General features: G+C 44.8%; 1 protein-coding gene across 1 annotated transcript; it reads left to right on the forward strand.

Annotated features, from left to right (window-relative positions):
* The first annotated feature begins 649 nt into the window (after window positions 1-649).
* Window positions 650-10,558, forward strand: slc25a1b (slc25a1 solute carrier family 25 member 1b). Its single transcript, XM_070989819.1, has 9 exons — window positions 650-980; window positions 5,450-5,557; window positions 6,195-6,294; window positions 6,725-6,863; window positions 7,781-7,865; window positions 8,055-8,159; window positions 8,250-8,365; window positions 8,452-8,525; window positions 8,875-10,558. Exons 1-9 carry the CDS (start codon window positions 869-871, stop codon window positions 8,987-8,989), a joined length of 954 nt encoding a protein of 317 aa, XP_070845920.1. The 5' UTR covers window positions 650-868; the 3' UTR covers window positions 8,990-10,558.
* The last annotated feature ends 2 nt before the right edge of the window (window positions 10,559-10,560 follow it).

The following is a 10,560-nucleotide window of genomic DNA, read 5'->3' on the forward strand; positions in this document are numbered from 1 at the left end:
TACCAGCTGCAACATTAGAGTATCATTAACATCAATGCATCAATTATTATAGTACAAATAACATAATACTTTTACTTTAGTACTTTTACATTTGGTACTTTGTGTATATTTTTTGCTTATACTTGTATACACTGTATTTCTTCTTTTTACTTCTTCCACTACTGCTGTAGAATAAGTACAGTAGTAATTAAAGCTGTTGATTTATGTAGTTGTGTAAAAACTACAGTGTGTCCATTTCAGATGTAGAAAATGGCAGCAAATGGGAACGGTTAATTACAGTACCTCAAAGTTGTACTTAAATACAGTACTTGAGTAAATGTAAGTTGCTGTAAGCTGAGGTTAATGTGGATTGTTTTTATTGTTTAACCATTCACTTCTTATTTAAGCGTTATTAATGGTGTATTTGTTTATTATTTGCTCATTTAACTATAGTATATGTTATATAGTGAGAAACATCGCCCCCTGCAGGCGGCCCGCCGCACTTAAAGTGGGCCGAAACGTTTCGGTGACAAACTGGCCAATGAGGCGCGCGTTGGAGCGCTTTGCAGGCATCTCTCCGGTCCTCCTTAAATGTTTGTGACAAACATGGCGTTCCTCCGTGTCGGGGGGGGGGGCCGTGTCGAGCCCTGCCCCGCCCTGAGTGAACACTGACTCGACGCTATCAGCCCGTCCGTGTGCCACGGAGGGAACTCCGCCGTGAAAGTCCACTGACATTAACAACTCCAGGAGTCCAATGGTCAGTGTCCGCGTCGGGACTCCTGCACAAAGCACCCGGAGCGCGTGAGGGCTTGAAGGCTGACTGGGTTCGCGGCAATCGAGCACATCCGTGTTGACAGAAAGAAAAAAGTTAGGCCGGTGTATCGCAGTCATGTCCGGACAGCCTAGATTTGTGAGTCCGTTTTCCAGACCGCAGTGTTTGGCTGCTGCAGCTCCGGCGGGGAAAGCCAAGCTCACGCACCCCGGAAAGGCGATCCTGGCAGGTAAGAAAGTTGGAGCGCAGCAGCGAGTTCCTCCGCACTCAGCCTCTGAAAGTTGTTTACAAGTTGTAGCGCTGAAGCTGCTGTGCAGATGTGACCAGAGGCCTTTGCTGCTGCGCTGTTTGACTGATAATGACCGATAAACGCTCAGGAAAGGTGCGCTGTGCGCTGAGCTGCGGGCTGCAGAAAGCGGGCTTCATGTGCAGTTTCACCGCACTGAGCTCCTCTTAAAGCCCCCAGCTCTGAAAACTAAGGAGCAGTGAATGTGGATCAGTGTGAGAGTCATGCACAGCAGACAATGCTTTCATTTGAGAGCAGATTCAAGGCTGAACTCCAGGCAGATTATCTCTGCACACAGCAGCAACACTTGCAGCTTGTTTTGGGGCTGGAGTTTGGACGCCCTGCTGCGTTCAGGGACCTTTAAACTGCAGCCACGCATCCTGTTCACAGAGCCTTGACTAACATGGACTCTGACTGCGGGCCTGTCTTATTAGTCAATCAGTGACAGATGCTCAAACCTCAGCTCAGCCTACAGACATTACTGGTAACAACAGTGAGGTGTAAGAAAGCCAAACCACGGCCGAGCCTGTGCTGCGGATCATGTTTGAGCCTCAGAAGTTCAAAAGAAAAACTGTTGGCTCATGAAACTTTGCGCACATGACTGTCAGGAGAGCGGCCGGTGTTTTCTGTTGACCCGGTGGCCTTGCAGCGTTTGCTCGGAGGCCCCAGGTCTCCATGTTTCATGAGCCACGATGACAAAGCACATTGCTCTGTCAGCCTCAGCACACTTTCACCAGGGTTACAGCACTCAACTCACAAAGAGACGCGAAAGGTCAAGATGATTGTCAGTGCTGTGTCTTATTTAAAGTTAAAACTAGTGTAAGAAGGGTTGCCATTAAATATTATGTATTACAGTCCTTGTACAGAGGAAGGTGGGCATCACATGTAAGGATGGACCTCAGTCAGATGAACAGAGCGGCTCGTTTTCTTTGAACTAATAGGATGATGAAGCATTTATCAGGAAGTCATGAGAAAATAATGAGATCACATGTCAGGGATCTCTACGACCACTAATCCCCTCTGAAACAGACAGCGTCCGTGTCAGTCTGTGGGTAAACTTATTCGTTTTGGTCTGACACATCTTTGCCTCAGTGCACGAAAACACAAAGTTTGAAGGAATTGCTTTGATGTTTGGGGAAATACACAAACTGACGCATGCTGGCGAGCCTCCAGCTCCGTCCTCACCCACCTCTGCTAAAAGATCAATACAGTGAGTAAAATGTATTCAAACACTGATGTCAGAAAGTGCTTTACAACGGCACGAATACAGGAATAACACAAATATTCAGGTGTGTACAGGTCACCCTAACACCTGTCTCAACAGGTATGTCCTCAGCCGCCTGTCAAAGACTCCACAGAATCAGCAGACCGTAAAGGTGCAGACTCCTTCAGCTCGGACCACCACTGACAGCAAACTAACCTATCTGACCTGAGAGAGGAAGATGATGAGCAAGAGTGAAGTAGTTCAGGAAATGGTTAGCGTAGCTTAGCATACAGACTGGAAGCCAGGGGAAGCGGCTAGCCTGGCTCTGTCTCATGAAGTCACTGGTAGCTACGAGTGAATTTGGCGAATAACGTCCCGTAAAACCACAACTTGTACTTTTTACGCTTAATTTAAAATACACCCTGTTAGCCCGTGAGCTCTGATTGGAGGATTTTGTTACATTCGGTAAGAGCCAGGCTAGCTGCTTCCCCCTGTTTCCAGTTGCTGTGCTAAGCTAAGCTAAGCTAAGTGAACTCCTGGCTGTTGCTTCATATTTGATGTAGAAATGTGTAACAACACATGAGATAGCAAGAGATAATGTTAAACTGAATTATGGGTAACGTCCAGTGAGTACCTAATCCTTTGTGCTAGCGTAGCGTCATCCTGTGCGATTAACGTGCTCTTCTAGCCTTAATTATCAGAATGTAAACGAACAAGTGTTACATAGAAGTCGAGTTTTCTCCTGAATGTTACGAAGCTAAACGTTAAAGATGGCCGGTGATGGAGGCATCTTTTTCCCGGTAGACATTCTGACTCGTCAGTCACACCTGGTCAGGTACCGCCGAACACACGGCCATCTTTGTCTGAAGAACCACAGGCGGCATTTTCAGAGTGTTCTGCCAGTTTCTTTAATGCAAAGCCACCGTTTCAACAAACCTGTTCAAGTATGCTGGTCTCCATGTCGGACTCATAAACTGGTTCTACGTCTTTTTCCAGCTTAAAGTCGGCGACGTGAAGCAGGTACTGGTTCACAGACGATGATGTGGACTGTGTTCTTGATGCAGGCTTAATTTGTGGGTACAGCTCCAGCCGCGAAGCCCGTCTCTAACCGAAAGAATGCCTGGGTGTGTCATTACCAGCACTTTTAGAGCTTCCAAAGCGCATTTGATGCTTTAGTGAAACCAGTGATTTCTCAAGCTGTAATCTTGTGATTGCCTGACGTGCATGTGCGTGAAGGCTGGATTTCTCTGCATGGCATTTTGGTGGCAGGAATGCATGTTTAAAGCATCAACCTTTGTCCTTCATGTTTCTCAGCTCTCGGCAGAATAACTTGTCGGACTTGTTTAGGAGTTCGCTTAACGACAAAGTTTCCTTCACTGCATTTCACCCAAAGCTGCCACTTGTGCGCCCACCGGAGCTGCTGAAGGGGGATGTGGTGTACAGTATGTGCTCTGAAGGCTACACACCCCCCTGAGCTGGACTCAGGCCAGGGGGAGTAACCCAGGGCAGAATCAAAGTGAGATCAGCCGAGCCAATCAGCTGCCGGCAGCGTGTTTGCTGTTGAACGGCAGATGTGACATCCAGGGTTTTAAGGTGGAGCTGGTTTACTGTCGATGATGACGATGATGACGTTGAACACACATCAGCAGTCTCCTCCAGTGATTCCTAATGTGCATCTTACTCACTCACTATGAAAGGAAAACTTTTTCAAGCTTTAAACTTTTGTCCAGAAACTTTAACTGTGTTTCACCTTCACAGTTAATTTTTTGTATTGTTTTATCTCCTTTCAAACGATCCTCTCTGCTTTGGTTTTACTCATCCTATTTAATTCATATGTGTTTTTACTTGCATTCAGCACATTGGATGGCATCATGTTGTCTGAAATATGCTGTATAAATAAAGTTTTAGGATAAGATTAGGTAACACTTTATTAATCCCCCACAGGGGAAATTATGGAGTTACAGGCAGCAGCAATAGTATCAGGAATATAGAGACATCGCAGGGAGCGGTAGCGTTCCTGCTTATATGGTGGATGCAGCAGTCTGCTGCTAAAGGCGCTGCTTAGGGCCCCCACGGCCTCATGCAGGGGGTGGGATGGGTGGTCAATGATTGATGGCAGCTTGGCTAACATCCTCTTCTAACCCCCCCTCGATGGGGTCCAGAGGACGGTACAGGACAGAACCAGCTCTCCTGACCAGTTTGATCTGTCTTCTTCCGTCCCCCTCAGAGCTTGCACAGCCCCGCAGACCATATCATTATTGACTGTGGACAAAAAGTGTCCACCAGACTCCATTTACAGAAACAGCGATTTTACCATCACTTCATTCAAATCCAACAAAAACAAAATGAAACTCATCAAAACCTTTTTGGTTCATCTTTCGCTCTTCCATCAATCATCAACTCCTGGTTCGCTCAAATTAAACCCTCGTTCACAGAGTTCGCCGTGAAAATATCAGGAGAGGACTGAAAGGGACATCAGAGAGGCAGCGGCGGGGAAACGGCGTGTGAACCCAGAATATTTTCACATCTGTCGCTGTGGATTAAGAGTTCATTTAATCAAATTACAGTTGGTTGTGTTTGTTTGGACAGTGGAAAGACAAAACAAGACTGTTTTATTCTGTTTCTGTAAAGAAAGGAAGTATTCATAATGATGAAATTACTGTTTTCATAAATGGAGTCTGGTGGCTTTCAGGGATCCTTCCCATAATGTTGTCAGACGCTCAGAATAACAACCTGAGGCCGTCAGTGGGTGCGCAGACGCCCGGAGGGATTACACTGCAGCCTGTTTCACAGCTGCAGCTCTCTCACTGAGTACTGGAGCAAGTCCAAAAACGCTTGTCCTCGTCAGTCACTTCCATATAAAACATGGGAAAATGAATTTGTTGAACTCAAACCAAATCAAGCTTTATTGCTCGAGTGTAAAAGTATAAAATCTTGAAGTCTAGGGGAGCACAACACTGCAAATAGATGACGAATTATTGTGTTCAACAAAGCAAATGTTTGTGTGTGTTCAGTAGATTCTGCAAAGATAAACCACATTTCTATAATCAGTAACTGGTTGTACCTGCTGCCGTTAATGGTTTGGTGTGTTGATGTTTTGCACATTAACGCTTGTTTCCCTTTGAAATGCACGTGTGTGACAGAAAAACCTGTTTTCATCTCGCTCATTGAAATCAGCTCGTGCTCAGTGTTTCTCCTGTCGTTTCAGGCGGGATCGCGGGAGGCATCGAGATCTGCATCACCTTCCCCACAGAGTACGTGAAAACACAGCTGCAGCTGGACGAGAAGGCAAACCCTCCCAAGTACAGAGGCATCGGTGCGTTCCCACTCCTCCATTTGTTTCCAGACTCGCGTGTAACTTTCATTGTCGTGTGTGGTGACAATACAGCTACGCTCAGTGGCCACTTTATTAGGTACGCCTGCAAAATCTAACCTGATAGAGACAGTGAATGCTTTCTGGCCATTCAACCAAAGCAAACCAGTAAAATAACCATCATTCATGTCTGAGTTGCCGTATAAACCTCCACTGTGACTCGGACGTTAGATTTGGAGTCTAAATGGCATCTGCAGCTCCTCCAGCAGGTCACAGAGGTTGTTGATTAATGATTGATGTTGATCTGATCAGCCGTTGTCTTGATGCTCTCAGGGTTTGCACACTGCGTTCTTGCAGATCTGAGTGCAAACACAAACGTTCAGATTCATATTTGAGCAGTCAGTTAGTCTTTGTTATCTGCTGAACTTTGGCTCAGACCGTGTTTGTCTGTGGAAACTGTGGAACCCACAAATCGACTGTTCTCGTCTTTTGACGACGCGACTGCTGCAGTGAGATTTCGAGAGCAAAGCAGCTGCTGATCGTGTGAACGCAGGAAGATTTTTCTGGCTGTTTGTGGATTCTGGTGTTTTATAAGCTCCCCCCTGCCCCCCCCCCCCCCCCCCCCCTCTGCCGGCTACAGTGGACTGTGTGAAGCAGACAGTGAACAGTCATGGGGTGAGGGGTCTCTACAGAGGTCTCAGCTCTCTGCTGTACGGCTCTATACCTAAAGCAGCTGTCAGGTACCTACAGCCCTGTGCGCGCACACACACACACACGCACACACACACACACACACACACACACACACACACACACACACACACACACACACACACACACACAGCTTGTTTCTAATATACCTCCATGATGACATCCGGTGTGACGGCACCCATATGAAGTGTTTATAAGTTCTAAGCTATTTGATTAATTGATTAGTCATATTTGCTTTTCTCTGTTTATATAGTTGCCAGTTTGCCATCACAACCTGGCAACCCAAATGTCGTTGTTATTAGTGGTTCATAACTGATCAATGAGTCCTCATCAGTCATTTATGAATCATTATTATAGCGACGACAGCAAGGCGGCCCTGTTAGAAAGTGCTGCTAATTTATTTTCTGGGTTTTTTTTGTCGTTAATCTTCTTTATTGTCCGTTTCTTTAACGTCTGCAGATTTGGGATGTTTGAGTTCCTCAGTAATAAGATGCGTGATGAAAGTGGTAAATTAGACAGTAAGCGAGGATTCCTCTGTGGCCTCGGGGCTGGAGTCGCTGAAGCTGTGGTGGTCGTCTGTCCGATGGAGACTGTTAAGGTAAAAAAACAAAAAGGCATCATTAAATGTGCATTGATTTATTTTTTGGCCACTGTAAACGCAACGCTGACGTAACCAAACTTGTACAGTTCATATGGCTAATGTGTTAGCAAGCAGCTGCCCCGCAGAGCAACACCATCATTTATTCAGAGTTTGTTACTGCGTCAGCCTGATGAGTGGAAGCTAACTGTAACTCTGTTTTGGTCTCCACCAGCTCCTGAGGGAAAAACCCAGCCTTTAGCTGCTAGGTGCTAACTTTGTTAGCTGCTAGGAAAGAGAGTGATGAGAGCAGTGAAGGTGACCACATCAGCAAAGCTAAAACCCAAAACAAGGAGCTGAAAGACACTAAAATCTGCCACTTTATTCTTCTACTTCTGACACGTGTAGCTCCTGGCTTGATAACATGAAACCGGCTGAGGTTAAAGAGACATTTCACCTCCACTTATTTCATTAAACATCTATCTGAAGACAAAGGTGGTAAAATTATCCAATTCCCAAAAAGATGAGAGAAAAGTCAAGAAAAGACTAAATTTAATGCTGTTTCTAGGAGAAAATTCTTCTTGAGGTTGGCGTCACTGGACTGAACTGATCTGTATATGAAGATTTTGGGTTTTTACTGTATGTATGTAAAATTAACTCCACCTCCAGTAGATATAACAGTAAGAAGCTGTTTACATCAGTAATAATTATCCAGTTATATCATATGTAATAATACATCAGCTGAGGGGACACACCATCACCAACACCATCAATTCAATTCAATTCAATTCAAAGAATTTATTGAAAACAGCACTTTCAAAAATGTCTCCTGCTTATCAGAAGGTGTTGATTATGTGACAAATGTCAACATGAACAAACTGCTCCATGTGACACTTCGGTTGCCAGATTCATTAATTATTGTTATGCTTTCATTGTAGGTTAAATTCATCCACGATCAGACCTCAGCGAACCCAAAGTACAGGGGATTTTTCCACGGCGTGAGGGAGATTGTTAGATCTGAAGGTGAGGAGGCATTCTTCATCTGTCGTCTGTTGCTGCCCCCTGCTGTTCAAACATGTTACCATGCAGGACGCTTACTCCTCAGTCATCTCATGTGTTATTTAGAGGATGATGTTCTTCTTCTTTACCCCTGAAAAGTGAATTAATTTAGTGTCAAGAAGGTTTGTTCTGATGGTGCTGATGTGCCTCCAGGCCTGAAGGGGACCTATCAGGGCCTGACGGCCACCGTGTTGAAGCAAGGCTCCAACCAGGCCATCCGCTTCTACGTCATGACTTCACTGAGGAACTGGTACAAAGGTGTGTGAGTGAATGCACAATGCAGCGCCCACCACATGCAACCCAAGATGCAGCCAAAGAATCACCTTTTGCTTTTTTTGGAAACCTAAGGTGATGACCCCAACAAAGCCATCAACCCTTTGGTAACTGGACTGTTTGGAGCTGTGGCCGGTGCCGTCAGTGTGTTCGGAAACACTCCCCTGGATGTCATTAAGACCAGGATGCAGGTTGGTTGTGACACCTTCACCCTTTTAAAAATCTCCTAAATTAGCCCCAAGCAGAGTGACCAACACGTACGTATGTGATTTCGCAGGGTCTCGAAGCGCACAAGTACAAGAGCACGTTGGACTGCGCCGTCAAGATCATGAAGCACGAGGGACCAATGGCGTAAGTTTGACGGAGAATGACTGAGTCTGCCTGGTAGCACCGACGGTTAGATTTGGCTTCGTATATTTGAAGGGTGTGCGTCGTCTTTCACTCTGGCTAGTATGGATGGAAGCAGTAGTTTGGCAGATTGTGGCCAGGGAACAGTTAGCTTAGCTTAGCTTAGCTTAGCATAAAGAGTGGAAACGGCTCACCTGGGTCTGACTGAAGGTGGAAGAACCTGCCTGTCAGCACCCTGTTATCGGAGGTATCAGTGTAGCGGTGTGTTGCACAGATAGGCGAGTGTGTTTCTAGAAAACCTCTCTAAGCTGCTGTAGTGTTTGAAGTCTTTTTCCTCCTTCGTCCCATTCAGGTTCTACAAAGGTACTGTTCCTCGGCTGGGTCGGGTGTGCATGGACGTGGCCATAGTCTTTATTATCTACGAGGAAGTCGTCAAGGTCCTGAACATGGTTTGGAAGACGGACTGAAAAGGACACCCCGGTGCTACACAAGCGGGACTGTTGGGACCGGCCGTCCACATTATTACCCAGGCCGGGTCCAAACCGATCTCCTTAAACCCTGCTTCAAGGTTCTAATATCTACCTCCAAGTGATTTCCAGAAAGACCGAAAGGGATCAGTCTGTTCTCGACTTTATTTGTAACACAGCTACTACAGGTGGAGGCATTGCCTGCATGAAAGAAGGCTCCAGACTGCAGTCAGTGCTTACACCTGCTCTCTTTTCTTAAAATCCAGAAGGGGAAGTTCCTTACGAGCTCAGGGAAAGGAACAGGGCGTTTATTTAGATCTGATTGAGCTGAGAAATGGGAACAGTCAGCACAGAGCAGCAAGTCTCTCCTGCAGAGCTTTGAGTTGAGTTATACTAATTCTGTATGTGCTTAATCAGAGGAGTCAACACCCAACCCAACATAATGTGATTTAGGCTCAGCAGAAAAATAATTATACTTGAAATTAGAGATTTTACCAGAGATCAAACATTTTAAAGCCCTTTTATGCAAGTATTCTGATTTTTTTTCTCTCTCTTTTTTTAATAACACTTGTTAAAAAACGTTATTTCATTCAGTACTTGAAATAATTTAAGTTCAGCTGTGACATGCTGCGGAAGCTACAGGTATATTAAAACATAAATGCCTTAAATCACATTCATCATCAGATTGATCCAGATTGTAGGACCCATGCAGATGCAGTTTTTTATTATGTTGCATATGTATGTATGTATGTATATTTAGAAATCCACATTTCCACTAAGTGATGGTTGAGGTGGTGCAAAGCAGTGTCCTCTTTAAGATGTAGAAATGTTTTAAATCAGTTAACTTGCTAGAGTAATGCTAAACAAAGTGCCTACATGTCGTGTGATTCATTTTGAGATCTTTTCAGATTAAGAATGATTGAATGTTCTCGTTCACTACAGATTTTCTTTTTTAATGCACTCAGTTGCACACACTGCAGTGTTGCCAGATGTTTAATTCCAGGCAGTTTCTGAGGTATCTCTGAGGTGCTCATCTCATCTCACTTCATCGTGACTGTTAGTTTGATGAATTTTTGCCTTTTAAATTGGAAATTGCCTTTTTTTTTTGCATAGACATGCCTGTTTGAGAAATGCCATGAATAGTGCCTTCCATCTCATTCCATGGAGGACGAGTGATTTTAGAGTAGCTTTGATTGCAGATTTTCAGATGCTGTGTTTAATTTCTAACTGCGTAACATTCATTGCCTTTACGTTCCACGTCGACTGATGACCCAATGTGCCAACTGCTGCTCACATGATGCCATGGTTAGACTGACGTTTGTAGCTTGTGAGTCTGGCATGTTTACGTGCAATGTAATTAACTGGTCTGCAGATGTTTACTATGAGCGACCTTTTTCAGCTTCAGCTTGACCCTGACCTTGCATACATGTAGACTTGTGTCATAGCTATTTAAATAGTTTTCATATTAACTCATGAAACATTTCGAGTAGTTCACACCAAGTATTGTGCCTTCAGTCTAATTAATTCCAACATGTATGCTCCCAAATAAACCTTGGATCAGACTGTTAAGT

This window comes from Chaetodon trifascialis, chromosome 20 (assembly GCF_039877785.1).
Source record: "Chaetodon trifascialis isolate fChaTrf1 chromosome 20, fChaTrf1.hap1, whole genome shotgun sequence".
NCBI lineage: Eukaryota > Metazoa > Chordata > Actinopteri > Chaetodontiformes > Chaetodontidae > Chaetodon > Chaetodon trifascialis.

Bases quoted from the DNA above. Each gene is read 5' to 3' on its own strand.
- slc25a1b (XM_070989819.1), top strand. From the start codon at position 869: ATGTCCGGACAGCCTAGATTTGTGAGTCCGTTTTCCAGACCGCAGTGT. The intron at 981-5,449 runs GTAAGAAAGTTG...CTGTCGTTTCAG, and splicing joins CGGAAAGGCGATCCTGGCAG to GCGGGATCGCGGGAGGCATC. The intron at 7,866-8,054 runs GTGAGGAGGCAT...ATGTGCCTCCAG, and splicing joins GGAGATTGTTAGATCTGAAG to GCCTGAAGGGGACCTATCAG.